General features: G+C 37.6%; 1 protein-coding gene across 2 annotated transcripts in view; it reads right to left on the bottom strand.

Moving 5' to 3' along the window:
- The window catches only part of Ibtk (inhibitor of Bruton tyrosine kinase), a 67694-nt gene that overhangs the window by 17192 nt on the left and 25368 nt on the right, over positions 1-25134 (bottom strand). Inside the window, exons 11-25 of one of the 2 annotated variants that reach the window (XM_075965093.1) lie at positions 24478-24655; positions 22941-23543; positions 22078-22164; positions 21278-21360; positions 21163-21200; positions 20610-20706; positions 17688-17789; positions 15700-15817; positions 13401-13461; positions 12742-12863; positions 9938-10050; positions 6498-6646; positions 5216-5376; positions 2546-2638; positions 1877-2020 (exon numbers count right to left, since the gene is read on the bottom strand). In XM_075965093.1, the coding sequence (XP_075821208.1) occupies positions 1877-2020; positions 2546-2638; positions 5216-5376; positions 6498-6646; positions 9938-10050; positions 12742-12863; positions 13401-13461; positions 15700-15817; positions 17688-17789; positions 20610-20706; positions 21163-21200; positions 21278-21360; positions 22078-22164; positions 22941-23543; positions 24478-24655 (2149 nt within the window). The remainder of the gene's footprint in view (positions 1-1876; positions 2021-2545; positions 2639-5215; positions 5377-6497; positions 6647-9937; positions 10051-12741; positions 12864-13400; positions 13462-15699; positions 15818-17687; positions 17790-20609; positions 20707-21162; positions 21201-21277; positions 21361-22077; positions 22165-22940; positions 23544-24477; positions 24656-25134) is intronic. The other variant, XM_075965094.1, reaches the window with a different exon arrangement.

Raw genomic sequence — 25134 nt, 5'->3', positions numbered from 1 at the left:
GCACCTAAATATGCAGAACCTTGTCAGTAGAAGCAGAAGTTGGCCATTACAAAACTAAGACTTTGGAAATAAGGGAAAGACACCAAAGATCATCAACATATGTGGGATCCCAAAGGGGAGACTGTAAGGAATCATACAACTATACACGTAGGCACAAAGTATATCCAACTGGAGCAGAAAAGCAAAAGAATCAACATACTAATACAAGACATAAAATTGAACCATAACAGAGACCTCTGAAGCAAACAGCAGTGCTAATCAAACACTATTTTTAACTTTTTATGAATGAATCATACAGTATGGCTTTTTGCCTTCCCCTATCAATATATTGCTACATGTCTATATTTAGTCACACTCCCTCCCTTTCATTACTCTGCAGCACTGTACTTTTTAAAAATGTCTAGCCAAGCATCAATGAGAGATGACAAAGCTGTATCAGGTTTTAGTTACTGCACTACTGACAATTTGGACATTCTTGCAGTGTATATACAGTGTATACGTGGATATCTGCTTCACACACAGCAAACGGGAAAATCATTTACACACTGAAAGGACTGATCGCAGGATCTGAATCGGGAGTACTATATAAAGGCCAAAAACTACCACAGCAAATGAGACAGACCACAGAACATTAGGTGCCAAGAAAGCTGTTGCCAGGAAAGATTCTAAAACTCCCTGTCCTTGTTTGCTGCTGGCTTTTAAAATAAGCTAACTGATGTCACTGCGAAATCCATATTATGAGGCTCAAAGTATCCTCAAGTATTTATCAACCTCTCTCAGATACAGTAACATCTAGAATCCTGACAGCAGTTTTAAAACCCGGTTTTGTCTGTGTTTGGAGAAACCCCAAGTGCTGCAACAGGACCACATCAAATCTCCAACAGCTCTTAGCTGGTTTTCATAGTTCCTGTGCCTTTGCTTCCCTCCTCACTGGCCCTGATTCACACCTACTGCTCCTCTGGAAGGCAGACTCAGAGCAAAATCAATTTTTTGCTATTCTCTTCAAAATAATTTCTATTTTCAGTGGTAGAAAACAACAACAAAACTTCAGGAATAGAGTGACAGTCATGAACACTGACAGAATTCTCCTGTCCCTATCCTACCCTGCCCTCTACCCATGTACCTTTCTCTCTTAAACTGGGTCCCAAGCATTATGATACGAGCTTCCAAAAAGGGAAACTAGAAAAGAGGCAAAGATAACATTTTATACAACTCATCTTTGGAAATGGTTGCTAGCAATGTGACCACCATGGGAAGATTGTGATAGTGCAAACTCCCAAGATGCAACACAAAGTCAACAGCACTGCTCGAACAACTGATGTACCATGGGAAACAACCAGGAATGTACACAGAAGGACCAAAGGACCATATTATTAAAACTCAAGTTTGCTGTTGTGAAGTTTTAGTGTATTTGTTCCTTAAATTGAAACACTAAATCTCTCTTCAACAGAAACTACAGAATGGCAAGAATGACATCCAAAAGTAAAACATAAATCCACAGTTTTGAAACCATGATGTCTGTCAATACATCTAAAATTATAGTAAAACATCTTTTAGAAGTCTGTACTGTACAAGTTCCAACACTTAAGTTAAAAAACAACAAGGGAAGCCGGGCGGTGGTGGCGCACGCCTTTAATCCCAGCACTCGGGAGGCAGAGGCAGGCGGATCTCTGTGAGTTCGAGACCAGCCTGGTCTACAAGAGCTAGTTCCAGGACAGGCTCCAAAACCACAGAGAAACCCTATCTCGAAAAACCAAAAAAAAAAAAAAAAAAAAAAAACCAACAAGGGAAATGAAATATTTAGGACTTTAGAAACACATGCAGGGGAACTCAAAAGCCAAGGGAAGATGTCTGAACTTTAACAATAAGAGCATACCATGCATTGGCAGGCTTGGGGGACTTTGAAGGAGCTGTCAGAACTGGTTCCATGCTGTTTGTTCCTGAACTATTTTCTTTGGTGGTCAATGCAATCATTTTCCGTTGCCTCTGAGAAAGTTTGACTCCATGAGAAATAATTTTTCTAAAAATTAAATTAGAGTAAACCAATTATTTCTACTGGCTTCACTGCTCCTAAGAAATCTCAGTTTCCTAAGAAATCATTGTACTTGAAACAAAAATCAAACCCCTTAGCATTAACGTCTGCTTAATGGAGATCATCGTAACATGTTTTCTATTAATTTTCAATTGCTTCAGTTTATACTGCTGATGATCACATAATGGTTAAACATGAGCCCCCAGAACACCATATTTTTCACAAGACCCCGCACCGGACTTGTGCATTTCTGCAGAAATGAGACTTTGTGATCACTTCAGCAACAACTGCCTACGAGCCTTCTAGCACACAACTCCCCACTCCACTGTATTAGTGCATCAGGCCAACTCAGCTGGCAAATAGCACTGAGATAGGTACCTTTATAATCATTATATCAATTGTATAAAAATAAGAGTAAAGACCCAGTGTCATCCCAATTCTGTAGGACAGAATACAACACAGACTTTTGTCTTAATATTTTTTTTGTGTGTGTCTTAATATTTTTTAACCAACCCTAAGTTTGACTTTGGTGCTGCGCCATATTTTTGTCTACTTTCTTCTGTTTCCATGATGGTTCTGAAATCCACAACAGGAGGACTCACAGGGCTAAAAAACAAAAATAAATAAACAGACAGACAAACAGATAGATAAAAAAGCATTCATTACTTATAATGCCCAACACCAAATTTAACCGTACCTGTAAATTATATGTAAGACTGATGATAATTAATTTGTAGTCTAAGTAATAATTTTGTTAGCTTCAACCAACCTCAAAAAAGGTATTCTGAATGGCAGCTACTCTCATAGATGTGTATATGATTACTCTAAAGTCTTCAAGTTGAGCAATAACCTAAAATTATTCTAATAAAACAAAAGCCAAACAAAAGGAGTCCTACGTCATCTAAATTAGGCAAAAGAACTCACTAAATTCTAATTAAAATCTTATCCTTAAAGATAAATGAAGCTGAAAAATCATTTCATTTTCAAAAACAAATGAAATACTACCATCTATTATTAACAAAAACAGGCACTTTTCAGAAAATATGGCAGTGATCAACAATACTAAAGAACTCCCTCCCACTGGAGGGCGGGCAGCTGCACTGTAAGGAAAAAAAAGAGGTCCTGGGGCTAGAGGAGTTGCACTGTTAGGGGAAAAAAATTCTACAATCTCCAAAAGTAGTTTTTGATACAAGTGAAATCTATGATATAGCTAAGAATAATCCATATTATATATTCAAGACTCATGTATCATTTATTTATTTTCACTAAGAAATTCTGCTGCTAGATGTTTTAAGTCATGGCAGGAAAGCTGTACCCATAGCATCTTAGCAATAAGGTTGTCTATGCAAGGCCTACATAATGACACTACCAGGACACAAGCCAACACGGGCAGAGGAACTTTCAGAAGGCTCCTCCTACATATGAAAAGCTACAGGCAATCGATGGCTGCTGAGAGCAAGGGAATCAGTTTCCTCTAGGGACAAGCTCCCTGATAGGCTATCCAATCCCAAGCTCTAATTACATGTACATATGAGGAAAACTAAATGAACTCAGTAGTTAGTGTGTAAATGTACGTACATAAATACATACATACATATGAAGCAATAATAATTACAAAGCTAGAGATCATGAGCTTGAACATGAAAGGCAGGAGGAGTTGTTGAAGAGCAGTGAAAATACGCTAATCCAGTACTGGTGTCTGAAATTCTCAAAATAATAACAATATAAATTAAATTATAAAATATCAGTAGTAAAAATGTTTTAAAACAAAGTCTACTATAATTCTCACTAGGCAATACTTCACACTGATGTAAAATGCTGGTGTACACAAATATTGAGAATACTACAACTGCTAAGGACTTTGTGAATGTGCATGGTGCTGAAACAGAGTCAGTCTCACTGTTGACTTTATACCAGCTAGTTTTTAAATGTTTATCAAAATAATTAAAAGATGGTTCTAGGTATCACTGAAGATATTATAATAAATTATACCTGGAAGAGGGAAGGCTGGTAAGCAACTTTTAAGTTGTAGATGATTTTCTCTGTATAAATGAATACTCTTCATTGAATACATTCCCTTGGCTGAAAATATACAGCAATCTTTTAGAGGAGCAGGATGAAAACACCAGGCTGCGACTCGGGTAGGCGATCTTCCCCTCTCCTGTCCTCCACAACTATCTGACTGCACTCCAGACCCTCTCCATGAGATGGAACATACGTGACACTGCTTAGGTAGCTAAAAACATAAGACTTGATAGGCCACAGGCCTAGGGAAGAGCCAAGCTACTGTCCTGCTAAATGAACGATAAAATGACTCCTTACGGCATTCTGCTATACTTACACATGAGTGTCAGCCATCAACAGAGAAGCTTCCTCCTGCAGCAGATGGAAACAGACAGAGACCTACGACTGGACCGTGTGCAGAGAGGAGACTTGGAAACACCTACTCTTAAATGGCATGCCCTAAACAAGCTTCCCCCTGCCCTGCAGGTCTACAGGAACCATGTGAAAGAGGAGGTAGAGATCTTTTATGAGTCAGGGGGGATGGAGAAGACCAAGGAAACAGCATCTTCCAGACATAACAGAATTGCTGCACAGATGAACTCACAGGGACTATGGCATTACGCACAGGACCTCCACAGGTCTAAGCCCGAGAGCGTCCCAGCAGTGAGAGAGGAACATAGGCATGATCTCCTGTGCTTAACTCAGAAAGTATCTCCAACTGACAACTGCTTGCTAAGCAAAAACTAGTTTTCTCCAATGGAGTCTCACTAGGGAAACAAATCACTCTTAAGCACAGACCCCAAAACCAGCAGTACATGACCAACACAAATGAACCCAATAGCACTTTGTAGATGTTTTGTCTCATATTGCTTTGTTTGGGCATCTTTTTTTAATATTTCTGAACTTTTACTTGTATTATTATAGTTTATGATTTTGTGTTTTTATGGCTTTTGGATTTTGTATGTATCTGTTATGTGCATTTCCTGTGGTTTTTCTTTTTTGTTTAATTTTGTTGAATTTTTGTTTGTTGCCTATTTGTTTTCTAAAGAAAGAAAGAACATACGCATGGAGTTGGATGGGTAGTGATGTGGGTGAGAATCTGGGAGGAGAAACAATGAGCAGAATATATCATATGAAAAAAAAATTAAAATAAATAAATAAGAAAAAAGAAAATCCTACCTGCAAGAGCCAGCAACCCAACTGGAAGAGCCTGCAGTGTCGACTTTGTTACTGGGAATGAACTGGGGAGCAGATTTAGATGTTGGTGATTTTTCCCATGGTTTGAAATCTTCCCTAGCACATGTAGGAGGTGTACCATTCATGTACGGTTTAGCTTTCCCCTATGAAAAAAAGGAGAGCCTAAGTTGTAATGGCAAGCGTCTAACTTAGTAGCTTAGCGTGTCTAGTCAGTGACACCCAATCAGCTAACATTTGCCAGTTGTGTTTCCAGGCCCAGCACTTAGCCAGTTCACCCTCATCACTTACTACAAACTGCACGGCACACAGGAAAGTAAGTCCACACCTTAAACGTCTACTCAAATAGCAAACAAACAAAAATACAAGCAGTATATATATATGATATGAAGCAGTAATATTAAAATTTCTATTTTAGAAATAAAATCCACTTTAGACATGAAAATTTGGTACAAATGTTTTATAATCCACTCTAGGATGTAGTATTTTAAGTAATAAATACTACAATAAAATAATATTGACACTTCAAAGGAGTCTTGAAGTCACAGCTAGTGCAGAAGGTTCAACTTCCTTACACTCACTGTCCTGCGGATTAACCTTATGAGAACAATTTCCTTCAAAGTTCTACGTTAAACCTGAACACTTTGTAAGAAGAACAAATTCATAGTCTCAGAAACTCCTAGATGTTCCAATATGTTTTATGGATATGGCAAAGGTTGCACAAAAATGATTCTATTTCTAAAAATGTAACTGTTTTCCTTCCTGGAAAGAAAACTGTGGCACATAAAGGTGTCCTGAGAAAGCCTCCTCAGAGCTAAGAAGGACTGCTGCAGTTGAGAAATCATTCAGCCAGCAGCCCAGAGGAACAGGAGAAAATGACAAAATTTGAAACCAAGCTTACTATCAAAATTATTTTTCTCTTATAAATTTTATTTTAACAGCCACTTCCTAAAATGTTTCTGGGATTTAGCTACAAATATACCTTTCAGAATTATATTCAACATTCAACGTTATATCAATATGTACAGCATCATTATATTTTATATGCAAAAAGATTAGAATCATAAAGGATTCAAAACTGTACTAAAATTTCTACAATTAGAATAATCATATAACTTATAAAAAAACATACATTATACATATTAGTTTTAGTTTTTTGTTAACACCAGGGAAGTATGAGAAAATTTGAGAGAATATAATGAAAACGAAGGTAAAATGTAGGCACATCCAACATGGTGTTAAGGAAACAATGCTTTATCATACCAACCTCGACCTTATCCGAATGGAACCCTGCTGTAAAATCAGGTGACTGTAAATCTCTGGGACTACCCACTCCTGCATAGCTTCCTTCAGAGTCTGAGGTCAACAGTTCTGGAAGAGACTCCACAGAATTGGTCTTCCCAGACTTTAATAATCCTAAAATATAAAATAAAATAAAGTAAATAAATGTTAAGCAGACATATTAAGCATATATGCATTTCACTCGGTGAGCCAAACTGAAAGCAAGAAGCTTATAGCCCCAGACCACAGTAACACTGAAATGACAGTCACTACACCAGCAGCACCTGCTCATGTTAAGGAGATACAGACATTAAGTGGAAGATCAACATGGAGGAGACAGCGACACAACTGTGGCTCATCCTGTCTCTAAGAACTCATCAATAAATCTCAACAACATAGAACTCCACAGGATCTGCTTTGAAGAGACTTAACCTCCTTCCTCAAGAAAGGTAAGAAGGGAGAAGAGATGACTGACTCCACGGCAACCTGACCCCTGCTGTCCCTTTTCAGCTATCAAAGCCACTGTGCCAACAGTCAGCCCAGGAACACAGGCTCCTACTGATCCCACTGGCAGCCTGACGAAAGGTTCCTCAGTTTGTTTTCTATACAAAACAAAAATCTGTCGTTTGAAATTTTTAATTAGCTTACCCCCTGAAAGAACTTAAATTGCCTCTGTTATCCCTATGTTCAGGTTCACCACGGACATAATACAAAGTAAACTTCTGCTTGATTTCAGGTGATAATTCACACATTTCAAACTAATTAGAATCTATATAGCATGCTAAAAGAAACTTGAAGATGCAGGCATTATCTGAGCTGTAAAAGCTATAACAACTGATTAAAAATAAAGTGTGCTGTCTCTTACACATTCAGAAAAGTGCTGTCCCATTAAGGAGCTCACCAGACACATGGTAGTTCTCTTCTGTTGTTCATTACTACAAAGTTTGGCAATGACATTCAACCTTGCTCCTACTATCATAGGTATTTTAACTAAATTTTTATTTCAGACACTACACTTAAAATTGTATGCTTTACAAACCCATAAAATCAAGAAAATCAAATAACTGATAGACATGGCAAGCAAATATTTTTGGTCAAAGCAAAAAGCTTTAACAGGACCACTTGTCTAATTTTAAGGATCCGCACCCATGTTAGGTCTCCACAGTCATTTCTGATGACATGTGCCTTGTGCTCAAATCTTCCTTTTGGTCCCCAATTCACTTTCACCCTTTCACCATTATCTGCTTGGGCCGCAGAAATCATGCAACATCAGAATGTATATGGAACTTGGCTCAAGCGAGCAAATACTATCTGTTCCTTCTGTCATCATCGCAGATCTTCACAGGCTTTCCAGATTATTTCCTGAACACATCATAGCAGATGTGTTAAGATCAGAGTATGATGATACTGTTGGTGTCTGTCCTTACCTTGTATATTATTTGAAGAAGGATTTCTTTGCTGTTTTCCTGCCATGTCTACCAGGCTGAGCTAGCTAGCCTGTGTGATTCAATGATTTCTGTCTGTCTCCCATCTCCTAGAAGGGATTACTTATGTTCCTGCTCTGCATCCAGCTTTGACTTGGGTTCTGAGGATTATAACTCAGGTCCTCACGTTCACAGCTAATGCTTTTACCCACAGAACAACTCCCTAGCCCATGAGAATAAGACTCTAACACACACGTAAACACACACACACACACACACACATACTCAATCGAATCATACTATTTAAATCCAATCAAGTATCTACTTCTTCCTTAAGTCATGAGGTAACTGAAAGATTCCCAGTTTCCTAACTGTCCAACCACCTATCCAGAGGTAAAGCCTGCAACAAAGAATACAAAAATCACAGAACAGTATGCCTGGAAAGACCCTTAAATGTATCTTTCTCATTTCTAGATCTCCTGATTCTGACCTTTAATGCTTCATAAATCAGTCTAGGCAGATAATCTCTCCTATTAAGTAATGGGGGAGTCTACTCTGTGTGTTGCTTGTATTGGTTAACGAGTAAAGAAACTGCCTTGGCCTGATAGGAAAGAATTTAGGTAGGCAGAGAAGACAGAACTGAATTCTGGGAGGAAGAAAGCAGAGTCAGAGAGACGCCTTAGATCCACGGCTGGAGGTAGACGTGCTGAAACTTTTCTGGTAGGCCACGACCTCGTGGTGATATACAGATTGATAGAAATGGGTTAAATAAAGATGTAGGAGTTAGCCAATAAGAAAGCTAGAGCTAACGGGCCAAGCAGTATTGTAATTAATACAGTTTTTATGTAGTCATTTCAGGGCTAAACTAGCTGGGCGGCTGGGACAAAGAAGCAGCCAGGCTCCTTGCAACAATTAACTATCTTCTGTGTTACTTAAACACATCATTCTTAACATTATTTCCTTCAATTGTAACAAACATATCAAATACTTCATTTGTAAAATTTAAGCCAAAAGGAACACAAGTCAATACACAGGGCAGAGTGCCTGTGAATGCTGTGACAGAAAACACGCCAGGTCATGTCTGGCTGCCATATGTGGGCACACTACCTCCTGAAAGGCCATACTGGAGTCTTCTTACTTGTGGTCATACTAACATTTTGCATAGTTTAAATATAGATAAGATAAATCTAGAATATGGGACAACATATAAAACAACTAGCCTCAATGTCTGAGAAAACAATACAAAACAAATAGCATGGAAGATACTGTTCTAGCTAAGAGAGACTAACAAGCAAAGGCAGTGTTAACCTTGATAGAACAAGAAACAGTGGCTGAAACAACACTCTAAAAACAGTTTGTTGAGTAACTATGGAACTCTGGATGCAGAAGCTAGCACTGGCTAAAGCTATAGTACTATGTTAACCATCTGATGCTGGTATTGGGGTTTTAGAGGAGAGTGTTTTTAAGAGTTTTACTGTAATATTTATGAGAAACAGTATATCTACAGAGTATTCCAGGCGGATAGGCTAAAAACAGCTCTGTCAGCATATGCATTGTGTGTGGAATGTTTAGAGGACAACGGTGGGCAACAGGCAACTGTGCTTCTTACAGAAGATGCAATCTACACAGAGCTGCAATGCAGGAACACTGCCTAGCATGTATGAGGCCCAAGGTCAGTCCTCAGAACCACAGAAAGGAAAGGGTGAGGGGAGAGAAGGAAGAAAATGTGGCAATAAATTAACAGCGAGTCTAACTAGAGTGTAAAGGTGTTCATATGTTGCATGTGTGTGCCTGCATATATCTTTTATATTTTCAGCAACTAATAAAAAATTTTAAATTAAGGCTGCAGATGGACCAGCAAGTAAAGGTTCTTGTGATTGGTGAATCATGACGACCTGCATTTGATCCCTGGAGCCCACATAATGGTGAAGGACAGAAATCATTCCTAACAGTTGTCTCTGACCTCCACACACTGACCAGAAATATACTCAAACATACTAACCTGCTGATGGTGGACTCTGAATAATGTCTGAAAGGTTATAGCCTCCAGAACTGTCAGAACGCTTCCGCGGCTTCTTTTTAGCTCTTGTTTTTGCCTTCTTGAACATTGTTTCCCTAAGAAAATGCAAACATAGAATCAAAGGCAAAAAGAGTTTGGTCAAACACAAACTCAAAAGGCAAAGGAACCCTCAGCTTCACCAAGGCAAGACTGAGGACATACATCTGTACCAAGACGAAGTGAGAACTGAACAGCATCCTGGCTACAAGAAGGAAATCTCAGGTAGAGGAGATTTCTATTCATAATAAATAAATAAATAAATAAATAAATAAATAAATAAATAAATAAATAAATAAATAAATAAATAAATAAATAAATAAATAAATAAATAAATGGAACAGCACTGTACACAGTTACATGAACTGATGGAGGAAGGTCATTGGCTAATAAAGAAACTGCCTTGGCCCATTTGATAGGCCAGCCTTTAGGTGGGTGGAGTAAACAGAACAGAATGCTGGGAGGAAGAGGAAGTGAGGCAGACGCCTCAGACAGATGCCAGGCCGCTGCTCTCTAGGGCAGATGCGATGAAGCAAGCCACCAGGTCAGACATGCTGAATCTTTCCCAGTAAGACTGGTGTTACACAGATTATTAGAGATGGGTTAAAGAAAGATATGAGAGTTAGCCAGAAGAGGCTAGATATAATGGGCCAGGCAGTGTTTAAAGGAATACAATTTGTGTGTTGTTATTTCAGGGCATAAGTTAGCTGGCGGCCAGGAGCTGGGCGGCAGGAACGCAGTCCACAGCTCCTTCAACAATGAACTATAATTTTCAAATTAAAAACATTCTGTGCTGGTGTGTGTGTGTGTGTGTGTGTGTATGTGTTTGTGAGATGCATGCTTGTTTGTACAATGTGAAGGCATCAGGGGTCCTACTCCATCACCGTCTACCATATTCCCTGAAGACAAGATCTCTCACTAAATCTGGAGCTCTCGATGTTTGCTTGTATTTATTACTTCACACTAACACCTAGGCCCCCTGCCTTGAGTCTACATCCTGTCTGGCCAGCAAGCCCCAGAGAACCTCCTGTGTCTCACCTCTCAGGGCTGTTGGACTATGAGGACTATGGCCAGCCCTGGGTTTTAAGGGTGGGCTGAGGTCCCAGCTCAGATCCTCAGGCTTGTGCAGCAGTGTTCCTTCCCATGGAAACACCTCCGCAGCCTTTGTGGTAGTTTCTCTACAGTATTGAGTGAATGTTTAATTGTTTGAATTAAATACTATAAATCAGGAAAGGGAAAGTAGGTATGTATGAGTGCAACAACTGTCTTATTTTAATGAAATATTTGATATCTCATTATATACTACGGTTCTGCAAGTCAGCTGTGAATATATCATTTTGTGGCAGTTAATGAGTTATTTAACTCAATGTTAATGAACTTTATAATTTAATATTGTGTTATACATTTTAGGACAATATGTGTAACTTCTACTGTACAAAATAATACCACATCAGGAAAAAAGTTTAGAAAGTAGAAGAATACTTCTAGAACTCAAGAATTTTTCCATGAAGTACAGAGCTGTTTGTCTAGCGTAGATGACTTCAACACCCAAAGACTTCGCCTACCAAGTTATTTGTCCCACAGAAATAAGTAATTCTATGATGTGAGCCGAAAATACTAATAAGGTATTAGCCTAAAATACTAATTAGGCATTTATTCTATGCAGAGGTTGTCAAAATTGTTAGAACCACATCTTGTTGATGGACTTCCAAATCTCAATCTCTGTGGATCACTGTTGGGGTCTGATTATGAAATATCCTCCTATAGACACAGTGGCCCCAGATGGAGTAAGGCTCAAAAGTAGGATCACAGGAAAGACTTTCATAATAAGGAGTCCAATTTCATCAAAGGATTAATAAATTTATGAGTTTACATCTATTCAGAAGTAAGGTTCTAACTGGATAAATAAGATCACTTGAGCATTTCTTGGAAGAGTGTATTATGTCCTGTCCCTTCTCTCTCTCCTTGGCCTTACGAGGTAAGCAGCCTTGCTCTGCCATCCCAGCTGGCACTGTTGTGATACTCTCAAAGGTGCCAGCTGGACATGAACAAATCCTCAGAAGCTGGAGGACAGAGCAAACCCTTTAACCTTTCACTGATTTTTCTCGGGGATTTTTTCACAATGCCAAAAAGCTAGAGTAGTGACCATCTACTGAAGCAGTCAGGGTCTACAGAGGACTCCTGAGAAAATGTCACCCATCTCTGGCTGCTGCATTCCTCTCAGGATGCCCTCTAGTTCAGTCTGAGTACAAACATGTAGTCTCCTACCAAGATGGAGGAGAGACAATAACTTGGCTGAACGGGGTTCAGAAAGGGATGGGACCCATTTGTCCTCATCTTCATGAGCCCAGCTGCCATGAACATCAAGCGTTTCTACAACAATTTCAAGCATTGTGCCGCCATTACTCACCTGCTGACCACTGCTGGCACCTCTGCTGCTCTTCCACTCTAGTGCAGCAGCATGCCTTTTCCATAACTCCAGGAGGTTTGGAAGAGAGCATTAAGACAAAATCACTTCACCAACCTGTATGCCTATCTGAAGGCTACAGTATTTTTATACTTACATACTAAACAGTTTAGATTTAAAATAACAACCATGTATAATGTATTATCTCAAAATAAAACTGCATATTCTTACTTCCTATATCAGAAGTTCTCAATTTATAATTCCAATATTAATATAAAATGTCAAATTCAAACAGGGTAAGGAAGAAGAGAAAGAGGGAAAGAAAAAAGAGAACAATGCTTACGAGTGATTTGGTTCCATATTTATTTCTTCTTTGAAAAAGACATCTCCATCCTCTACTTGCATGTAGCTAATATCTGGTCCATCTTGGTATGGTGTAATGACTCTTCTCTCCATTGCTGGAATCTACAGAATGAAACATAACACTTTTTAAATACAAAATTTGTTAAGATTTATAAAAATTGATAAAATGTACCACTTATAATGTCAGGTGGTAACATTAACTAGAAAAAGTCTAGGATGCCTAACAACTCAAATACAATGGGGAAAATTTTTTAATAGATTCAATAAAAAGCATATGACATAAAATTGTTGGTGGTGGGGGCTGAAAGGCAGCTCTGCTTTCTTTCAGTGTAGGCTGATCCATCTCTCAGGAGTCATGTGACTCCATGCTCTGTCCTGTTCTGGCCTTTCGAACTAAAACTTTGAAACAGCGATGTTTATTATAAAGAAATTATAAGAGATGGATTAATTTTATTATGCCTCAATTTTGATTTTCACACTTATCTGAGACTTGAAAGAAATGCTAGGTTCTAGTTTCTAAAAGTTAATGTATTTGCATTTACTATGAAACTATTCCATTGTCATGTCTGGTCTAATACCCTGTTTTTAAAGGTAATTCCATAGCTTACAAAATCTGTACTGAGAAAACAAAAATATTACCATTTTTCGGTAAAATATGGAAAGATCCTTCAAAACATCCTCACTTAACACATCAAGAGACCTGAAAAACAGAAAGTAAAATTCTAGCTTAAGAATTTCCAAGTATGTTTATTTCAAATTGTCAAATAAATAACAAAGTTCTTTTTCAAGTTTACATACACTAGCTATAAGAATTCCTTTTGAAATAGGTATAGTTATACGCTATAAATTTTAGGTAACTAGCAAACATATTATATAAATATCTTGATAAAACTAAAGCAAGTCTTTGGAATGGGAACAAATATAATCTTTTCAACTGCAGTATGATACCAGATACTCATTTCTCAACCTTCTTCCCTAACTGTAAAGACCAACTGTGTAAAGAGTGCCTTAAGCACCAGGGCATCCAGGTATCCGGGGTATCCTCGCATTATCACTTTGCTTCTGAGTCTTAACATCTTCCAGAATAAAATGAAGTTTGGATTACTTCAATTATATTCAACATGAATTCAAGTCTCACAGGTTCCAGAAGGTATTTTAGGCATCAGTGAAAATTTAAAACAAGGTTTACATCCATTTGTGTGTGTGTGTGTGTGTGCGTAGTTGTTTTATATATACAAAGTAATAAGCATACATACACATGCATTATGTTGTTTTTAAAGCTATTTCTACAACTAGTACAAAGCAACTTTCATATGCAAATTTGTACCATAAGTTTCAGCACCTGTAGGATAATTACTTACATTAGGTTGCAATGCTAAGTAAATTTTGTTACAGTCCTCCTTTTCTTAGTATTTCTGTACGTTTTGTTTTTACTTTTAGCAAACACATACCTGATTAAGAACAGTTAACTTGACCTACACAGTTATGCTTGTGTACTCATGCACAATCACTCAGAGACATCACCACAGCAGGTGCTATCCCAAAGTGACTCAGAGGAAACTTCTGTCTCAGGATAACAGAAAACCATGTGATATAGCATTTTCCATGATATTAGTTTTGAAAATATTGGTATTTGTTTTGTTTTTTGGTAGCCTCTTATCTGACAAACTGAATGAGATTAATTTGACAATATAGAAAAATAAACCTACTCAAGAGAATCACTAATGTCAGAAATGAAACTAAATCCAGAAACCTAATCAGCTTCTGATATATTTTTTAATTTAATTTGAATTTTAAAAATTTAATCACAAAAAAATGCTTAAATGGCAACAGAATTGTCTTTAAATCAGTCCTAGCTGGCGATTATTAAGACCATTCATGATTCATCTCAAGAGAAAAACAGCACTTTATTTCAGTGTTTAAAAAAAAAAAAAAAAGTTAATTAAAAATCATGTTGAATTTGCAAAGTGGGTGGGTAAGTTGTTATCATTAGCTTTGCTTTGTTTATTCATTTCACCATTGTTGCTTTGATACACATCTCACTATACAGCCCTGTCTGGCCTACAGTTTGCTATGTAGACCAAGCTGACCTTGAACTCACAGAGATCCACTTGCCTCTGCCTTCAGAGTGCTAAGATTAAGGGCATGCACCATATCATTTGCTACCATTTGTAATGACCAAGATTTTCTCAGCTCTTGCCACCCAAATTAAAAAAGATAAAAGTTCTCCAAGTCTTCTCATTTGAAAACAAGATATTAAGAAAAACTATTTCACAAGTATGTGAAAATTAATCAGTCTATGTGCCATTTTTAGAAAAATGTCCAGTATATATAAAACACTAAATATTAATTATTGTAACTTATCATACAAAATAAAAAACTACATATATATGTGATATATATAAAATTATTATAATAAGTAGTATTAGCTACTACTATTATTATTATTATTGAGAGAAAACAAAGAGAAGATAAATTATCTTAAATATCTTAAAATGCAAACTGACACCAAAGATTCCAATTCCAAAAATCTTCACTCACAAATGTAGCCTCATTTTTCTGACCACTGGCTTAGCAGTGAGAAGTAATATTTTATCTTCCTTAGGTGCAAAATTTTTCATTAAAAAAAAAAAACAAAAAAATTCAAGTGTAAATAGGCCTGATACACATACAGAATCCTAATGAGTAGAGAGCATAAAACTGTCCCGGGCCACATAGCCAAAACCTGCCTCAATAAAAAAATAATTTTTAAATTATTGTTAGAAACACTGGAAGTTTCCATGGTACCTCTAATCCTGAAAGTGATGGTTCCTTAGCATTTGTCAAATTTTTCCCACCTTGGTAAATATATATTCAATTTTAAAGTCCAGGTACATCTTTTATTTATATACAAACATCTGTGGGTGCAAAAATCATACAGCATAGAAACCCAACCAACCTTGCTTCAAGTAAGGCTGCCATATTCAGCCCTATGAACTGTAAACAAGACAGTTTCAACTGCTCAGCATTGTACATTGCTGCGAACTCCAGCAGCATAGCAGCATTCTTAAGGGTAACTACAGAGAAAAGAGATTTGCAAAATTAGATGAAAAGGATTTATTTTAACAAGTGAAATACTTGCATTTTAAAGTTACACAATTCAAACATTTAAAACAAGAAAACGATCTCTAAACAAAGAAATGAATGCTGAGATGAATACAGAAATGAGTTTTATTACGGTATGCTAAAGTTTAACCGACTGGTTTCAAAGGGAAAAAAGCTTGGACACACAAAAATTTTAGAGAAAACAAAATACGGAAGGGGGATTAGTGTTAGCTGAAAGCAAATACATAAGAACTACTATTCTTCCCCACAAAAGCCTTGAATATTTTTCACTTTCACCAGCGAACACTCCTTTCCATTCATGTAGCACAAACATCTATAACACTAAAAAGACAGGTGGGCAGGGCAGTGCACACCCTGTAATCCAGCACTCAGGCCGAGGAGGGCTTCTATGCATTCACCAGTCTGGGCTACATACATAGATCTTGTCTCAGAACTGACAACTAGAAACTAAACAGGCATTATGACTAGAAGAAACTGGCAGACATTCTAAAACTTAACTGATCTATACTATTGTCCATGCCAGTGCATAAGACTACACAAGAGCCCAGGATTCCTAACGCTTCGTGATGTTCTATGGCACACAATACTCTGCTAGAAAGCCTCTAAGAATATTCTATCTGCTTGTAACTACAGCTACCTAAAACTCTCATCTTCTTCTTATACTAAGGTCCAGTCAAGAGAAGAATAAGCTGCTTTCTACAGTCGGTCTTCAGTCTTCTCCCATTTCGTTTTAGTTCCTCCCCCAAACTGTCAAAAGTTAAAATCATAGTCAATAATAGTCGCAGTCTCCCTCTGCCTAAGCTAAAACTGCAACCAATGATGAAATCATCTCAGAAAATGAAAGCAGATCACACAAAAGCTCCCTGTGAACTGCTCATGTGGAAATGATGTGCGCAATGACTGAACACACTTCCATGGAGCCCTTCTGCTAGGAATTCATCCACCAGTTAAAGCAACTGTGCAGCAAAGACTAGGAAAAAATATCCGAGGAGGTCAGCAGGGACCACTGAGCTAACGGAAACATCTAGATATATACTGCACAACTATGCCACAGTAAGTCCTTTACAGTAGCGTCTTTTCTTGATTATGGATAGAAAATCAGGGCTATTTTCCTATTGCTAATCAAGGGAAAGACAGTCCACAACACTTAAAAAGACAAGAAAGTCAGGCAAGCTCCTATCAAAAAAAAAAAAAAATAACAGAACTTCTTCCATATTTCCCAAAGCAGCCATGAACAGAAACACAAAACTTGCACGTAAGGTTATGAAAACTACGCCTTTCATATCAGAATAAACAAAATTATCTAAATAAAGACAGGAGAGGAGAAAGGGCATTTAAAGACCACTGTGGCACTGAAAGGATCAGTAACACCGAGCTCAACACAGTGAGAACCAAACGGTGGAAAAATGAAAAACACATGGCCTGCATAGCTAAGTCACTTCTACAGTTTGAAGAAGTGGAGCACAAATGGCAAACCACACATAAAAATTAATATTTACTTTCTAAGTTGAGTATTTGTTTTTTGTTTGTTTTTGAGGCGGAATCTCACTATATAGCTCTGGAACTCTCTATGTAGACCAAGAGCTCTGGCCTGGATCTCTCTATATAGACCAGGATGACTTCAAACTCACAAAGACACACCTGCCTCTGCCTCCCAAGTGCTGGAAATTAAGGGGTGTGCCACCATGCCCAACAATCTTGAGTTTTTTGAAAAGCAGACACACATAACAATGATGTTTCACCATAATGGAAAACAAAGCTAACACAATAAAGCAGACTGCATTATTCTGAAGACACGGCAGTTCTAATTCTGATACTCACGTTTTTCAGTCAATGCTCCTTCACAGGCTTCCTTTAATCTAGTTATGAGAAGCTGATCAGCCACTACAAGAACACTACAAATAAAATCCACATTTTGAGACTCTAACAAGAAGAAAAAAAGAAAAAAAAATACTCTGTTATTCTGTAACCATTTTAACTAGTAAAAAGCAAAAAGTTATGATTCTCTTCTACATGTCAGACAACTACAACAAATTGTGAACTCATCAAATAATCTACACCATTCAAGTGGACAACAAGAAAAAAAATTCCCTAAAATGCCTTGAAATTTAAAGTTCTCTTCCTATTACTATGACTAAAACTCCAACTAAAGCAGCTCAGAACAAAAGGTTCACTCTGGCTTGTAGTTCAACACACAGTCTATCACAGCAGGGGGAGTCAGGGCAACATGATGGAGGAAAGTCATTGGTTAATTAATAAAGAAACTGCTTGGCCCTGATAGGTTAGAACATAGGTGGGTGGAGTAAACAGAACAGAATGCTGGGAGGAAGAGGAAGTGAGCTCAGATGCCATGCTCCCCTCTCCTGGACAGATGCGATGAAGCTCCGACCCAGGATGGATGTAGGCTAGAATCTTCCCGGTAAGCGCACCTCGGTGCTACACACATTAATAGAAATGGGCCAGGCAGTGTTTAAATGAATACAGTTTGTGTGTTGTTATTTCAGGGCATAAGCTAGCCAGGCAGCTGGGAGAAGAGCGGCAGGAATGCAACCCACAGCTCCTTCAACAGCAACAGGAGACTGAAGAAGTTGGCAACATTGCTGCCAGTGAGAAGAAAGTAATGGATGCATACTTCTGCTCAGCCCCCCTTTTCTATTCAGACAATCCAGGACCCCAATCCAGGGAATACAGCCCCGCAGTGGATGGTTCTTCCTATCTTCATTAGCATAATTAGGATAATCCCTAGCAGGCACACATGTCCAGAGGTGGGTCCATCTCCCTCCAGTTAACTCTACATTTTGTTACGTTGACAGTAACATTAACCACAGCCATACTGGGCTTATACATTCCCACAATGGGACCATAAAATCATCAACCTGAAGAGATTATTTCAGTGCAAAAGACTACTAGAATGTCTGACTTGTTTATGATTTCCCACTCCAGTAAGAAATATTCCTAAAACTAGCAAATAGAGAGTCAAGTCTCCCGTGCTTCTGTGGAGCACAACAGAGTCATGTACAGAGTCAAGCACTAACTATACTTAGTAGTCTGGCATAAATAAATAAATAAATAAATAAATAAATAAATAAATAAATAAGAAAAGGAAGTTGGGAGGGAAAAATGTTGGGAGATACACAGAAGGAGTTGGAGGGGAAAAGTAGGGTTGAAGATGATCATATTTCATTATACATATACATGAAATTCTCAAGAATAAAAACTTCAATTAAATTAAAAAAGCAAAATACCATAAACATAGCCACACACCAAACAACAATCGTAGAAATGTATTTTTTCCCTGATGACACATTTTACATCAGCAACAGACCTATAATGATGGTATGCAATACTATAAAAAGATATGATGACAACAGAACAAAATAGGCTATAAAAAAGGCTATAAAAATCTATTTTTGAGTAATAATGACACTGAGTTAAAATGAAACAGGATTGTCCTGACAGTAAAATTTGTCCCTAAAACTAGAAAATTAGAAAATCACTTTTTCTGAACATAGCAAGGGCTGGCTGGACGGCTGAGTTAGTTAAACTGCTTATCACCAAGTGTGACAACCTCAGTTCAGTTCCCAAGATCCACAGGGTGGAGAGAGAAAACCAACTCCAAAAATTGATTCTGACCTCCAGCACCATCTAGTCTCTAGGGGAGCCTACATACACACACACACACACACACACACGAAGTAAAGAAAGAGAATATTTCCATTTAAAACAGTGGCAAAAAGAATTCTGAGAATAATTACTATGATAAAAGTAGTAACTGCAAATCCTAGACATAAAAAACTATGGCCGCACCCCCATGCCCTACACTCAGAACACTGCTAAAATGGCAGCTTTCTCATATTAATCTACAGGTAAAAATACTGTACAATATGAAAATGGTGGCAAGGGCACAATTTTAAATTTTAACAAACAACAGATATGTACTTTAGAAATGAGTAATTTATTGGATGTGAATACCTCAATTTTCAAAAAGAAATATATATATATATATCTTTTTAAAATATATTATTCATTTCAAATATATAAATAATAAGTATATATTTTAAAGTCTTAGTTACACATCAAGTACACAAATCCAGAATCTCCCTCTCAGTCAAACACATCTGAACAGACCACCCAGATTTCCTCATGCAGACTGGGGTACTTCCTATAAGATGCGTCTATTGTCAGAAAACTACCCTGCTATGGACACTTGCCTTCGAACCAATTTGGTTCTCCCCAGCTAGACTGTGATTTCTTGCAAAGAGGGACTTTTCACTTTAAAATATCCTTAGTGTATATCTGTGCCTAAAAACTAATGGCATAATGAACCCCATGAATGTTCGCTCAGAACCACAGCGAATTAGACTCACAAAGCATGAGTTCTTCTCAACAATGGGAACAAATTAGTTTCTTCACGAACTTCCTTCTAGTCCACCTGTTTCACTGCTGACATGTTATTAGAAGAAGGAAAGTTCATAGAAAATTTGTCAAAAATTACACTCCTTGTATTCACAATCCTAACATAGAGGAAGTTAGAGAGACGAAACTTCTAACACTAATTTTAACTATAACACATGATTCTAAAAAGAATGATTTAGGACAATGAAAATGTAATTTTTCTGCTTGATTATTATTTGTAATAATCTGTTACTTATTTTAAATTAAGCTTCTAAAGACAATATAAGAGGGGGCTATGGTTCATTCTCCTATTATAGCAGAACCAGCTAAATTTCCTTGTGCTCGTACCTTTTATGACCACAGCTTCATCAGTATAGAGGTAGTCCACAATAACTCTCAGAATCTCAGACTGTATTGGCATTTCTAGAGCTGCACATCTGGAGGCCTATGAGCGCATAAGACAAAATCAACTCATTAATCTGAAACAACAAACTACTACCATATTGTTAGATGATTTACTAGCATGAAAACTTTGGATAGGAAGTCACATCAAAGACCCTTGGAAGAATTTATAAAATACAAATCTAAAATAAGACACTTAATTTTAAAACATAACATTAAAAAAGAAACACAGAAAATTCAGAAAACAAGACACACAAGGACAGTCCTAATGTGTGTCTCAAAAATGGTAGTGAGATTGTGATTTTTTTTAACAGCTTTATGACAATAATTTTATCTTTCAAATGCTGGTATTTTCTAGAAAACTTGAACACACATAATGTAACATAAACGAAATATAGAACTAATCCAAAGTACCAAGTTCCAATTCTGGATGTTTTATATAGAACACTCCCAACCTAACCCCCAGGATATGCAGGAATGCCTACACTCTACACCTCACCTCAATCCAGGAGCTGCTCAGCATGCTGCGGAAATATTCTGGAAGAGAAACAGCACAGTGAGAAGAGGGGGGCAGAACAAACACAGGATGCAGTCGCTAACAAGACTCCACCTACCAAGTCTGGCACAGAGCACACATTTATGACAGGGGAATTCCTTTCCATCCACAGACTTCATGGTAACATCATGGAGAAATGAACTGAAAAAAAAAAGTTTAATCAAACAAAGATCAATTTTCTGCATATTTACAGAGGGATGAAAAAAGTCTATGGATTTGGCTTAACTTTAATCTTAGAGAAATGTTGGCAAGAGTATACACACTACAAATAAGCATGTACCTCACCTCTCAATATCTCAAAAAAGACAATAATAGCCAAATCATTTTTAATTTTTTTAAAAGAGAACTGAATACTAAAACTTCCCCGTTGATTATCTTTTTAATTGTAGGCAAGGAATTAGTGGCAATCAGTGGCACGCTCAAAGCCCTTTATTCTCTTATTAAACAGCCTACTGCATGCCAAGTATCATTAGAAATTTTCATTTTCTCTTTCTTCGAGACATCACCTATAAAGTACCTAACACAAAACTTTATAACATGTAGTATATATATTCTGGGAAAAAACATACTAAACAAAACAACCATAACGAAAATACCTAAACAGCTGAATAAAACCCTACTTATAAGATCCACAATTAAAGAAAAAGCAACAAGTAAAATCTTTCTTAATCCGAATAAAGAAGAAAGAATGATCTCCTCCAGCAGGCAGTGTCTGTCTAGAATGATGGCTTCCTAAGCCTCCCGAAGGGGCAGAGACAACCGGCATCTCCCTTCTCCTTATGGCTGCAAGGAGCTCTACTTCTGTCTTATAAACCAAAACTCTAAATACGCAGGGCTGACCCTCATCTACTAACTTACCATTTTTTCTGACTTAGCTTCAGTTTATCACCTGTTTTCTTCTCAATAACATTAATTTTTTCATTTTCAAATCTGACTCCATCTAACCTATCAAGGAAAAATATAAATTAACAACAGGTGGAGATTGTCTTCTACTAAAAGCAACACCCAACAAAAATCTAACCGTCAGGCTTGCAGTTAAACAGTTACAACATGCTCCTAGAAAGTCTCAAAACCTCATTTCAAGCTCTAACAAATCAGTCTTCATTAGAATTTAAAATATGCTTAATATCATGGCTGACAAGTCACAAACCAAAGCCATCACATGGTCTTTCTGTATTTCCCAATAGAATCACAGTACACAGTCCTCCCTGTCCCAAATACATGACAATGGTTATTCCAGCACAAGCAGCTTCATATGAAAGCCTTGTTAGAGGAACAGCATATCAGTGCAGGTTCATAATGTGACAGGTGCCATGAGATACTTTAGTAACTCAACGGCAAGTCTTTATCAACAACACAAGGACTTTACATACTGATGAACTGAAGTCGGTAAAACTTGCCCTGTCTAGGGTGAGCAGAAAGGCTGTAGGTCTTTCTGACACCCAAGATCTTTCCAGCACACAACAGGTTCTAAGGAACTAAGTCGCTTTCCCTGTTACACACTCACAGCACAGCACCTGAAACCCACCAGCAAACTTTCTGTTCTTCAATTTCAAATGAGGAAATAAGTCCCTAAGTAGTAACTGTCCAGAAAACAGCAGTGAGAGAAAGGTACACATCCATGTACGTCTCCCACAAAGACAAAAGTGAAAGGAAAGAGAGAAAAGGCAGCAACCACTTCAAAGCAGGACTGGACAAGGCAAGCAGACCAAGAACTGTACCTGCTACTCAAATCACTGAGGCCAAATTTCTTTGCAACATTTTGCAACATCCTTACAGGATCATCTTCCCCAACACCTTTTCCCTTTTTGGAAGATTTGTGTTTGTTTTTCTGCCTTTCATTAATTGTGTGAGTTTGGTTGTTTTTGTAAACCTCAAATGCTGCCTTCTGGTTATCATCCGCATGGCAATTCATTTTATTCATATGAGAATCTGAGGAGCCCTTACAGTCTTCTGCCTTTTTGTTCATGAGTATTCTTGGTTTGAAGCCATGAGTTAAGAAGTCACAGGTATCTGTATACATGAACTGTAAGAGGTATTCGAACAAGTCGGGATGAACTTTCTCCACCACAAAGAGATGGCAGCCTGCAGCATCTTCATCTTTCTGGTACACATCTGTCAGTTCTGAAGAAGTACCATCTGAAAGAAACAACTTCTGGAAGAAGTCAGAGCGCACTGCTAACACGTATTTATGAGCAGGGAAGAGTCTGTTGCCAACTTGAAATGTCACATCATGGATGTTATCCATTTCATCTGTTTCCCTCAGGAGCTTGCCAAATTCTTCAAAAAAGGATGATGAAGACACGACTGGAATTTCATAAAGGCTAGAAATGAAAAAGAAATAATTACTACTTTGAAGAAAACAGATCCCAAGCTGATTCCCTTGAGAAGAAATGGCTTACTTAAACTTAGAAATGTCTAATTCTGGCATTTTCTAAATACAAGAATATCACCCCAAAAATGTTAAATATTTAATAGAATATTAAACAACATAACTGAAAACAATAAAAATAAGAAAAGTTTCCAAGTTTTTCCTTTTTTACATAACTTATTTTACAAGTGAAAAAAAAAGGAACTAAGCAAATAAAGTCACAGATCAAGAAGTTACTCAAGCAAGTGAAAATATATACAATCATTCTACCACCCTGAGTGCTATATGTCTATAATCATACCCTGTTCTCTACACTTCATCTACCAAGGAAAGTGACTGATGTTCTTGCTTTGCCTTGAACTGGGGGATTTCCCAGCTTATGACACTTTCAGTGCTAAACTGGAAACCTAAGTAAACCAGAATGGATGGTCACCTGACTCCCGGCCTTCCTCCCTCCCAACAATGCCACTGATGTTCATTTCTCCCTGTACTAATGCAGTCAGAACATGTTTACCCAACATGTGACCACAACACCTCTTTTTTGTCAATTATCACATTTAAGAAGCAGAAACTTTCATACTGAAAAAATATTTATAATCCATTCTTCAGAATCTGAGAGCCCCAAGTCTAATATGTACTAAAGACAGACCCTTTGTAGGCATGTGCATTTTTGTTTTCAAAATCAGGTTATAATCTAGGGGAACACACACTCTCCCCAGTGTAGCCAACATTCCCTCCTGATCACCCTTGGAACACACTCATCTGTTGAAGGTCTCTAGAGCTTGGTAACAGCTCCTCAATTTAATTTGCATCAGGAGCTACTGAAAACAGAAAAAGGCCTAATGATTATTCCTTCTAAAAATAAAATGGATTAAAGACAATTATACCTTGTTTTAGGGTCTGACTGTAGGATTGCAAAGTTGCACCCACTTGCATCTGTGCTGACACTAACAGCTCTATGGGCAAAAGGAAGTTTCTCAAGTCGAATTCTTTCATACACACTATTTGTATCAGAGACACAAGACACATCTGGTGAGGAATGATGTAGGTTTGGTAAAATGTCTGCTAAAAAGAAAATAAATGAACTATCATTAGTCAAGGCTGCAATGAAATTATTAAAAAGATTTAGGAGTAACTGGAATAAAAATGATTTGAAAACTGTAAAAGTACACATGAAGTCCTTCTGAAGAACTTAGAACCTCTCCATCTTCAACACAGATTTGGTGCTGCGTACTCACTACACATACAGACAATTTTCAGTATTGGTCACAATTTCTTCTCCCAGAAAACACCTTCCACACTGCAGCCAAAGTCAACTTTCACACTGGTAACTCTATCTATACTAGCTTTGCTGGACCTAAGTGTCACCATGAGCTCCCTCCTTTCTCCTGCAGGCACTAGGCAAATACAGGAATGATCACTGTGCAACTGTGATTTAGTGATCACCAATCAAGAGTCAGCAGGACAGAAACGCCCCTACCCTCAATAAGCCAATCTATCAAGTATGATCATACTTTAGAGAAATGACTAACTAGTCAAATTCA

Source organism: Microtus pennsylvanicus, chromosome 3 (assembly GCF_037038515.1).
Source record: "Microtus pennsylvanicus isolate mMicPen1 chromosome 3, mMicPen1.hap1, whole genome shotgun sequence".
Lineage (NCBI taxonomy): Eukaryota > Metazoa > Chordata > Mammalia > Rodentia > Cricetidae > Microtus > Microtus pennsylvanicus.
Note: the sequence above shows the minus strand (reverse complement) of the source record. Positions and strands in the feature narration are given on the sequence as shown.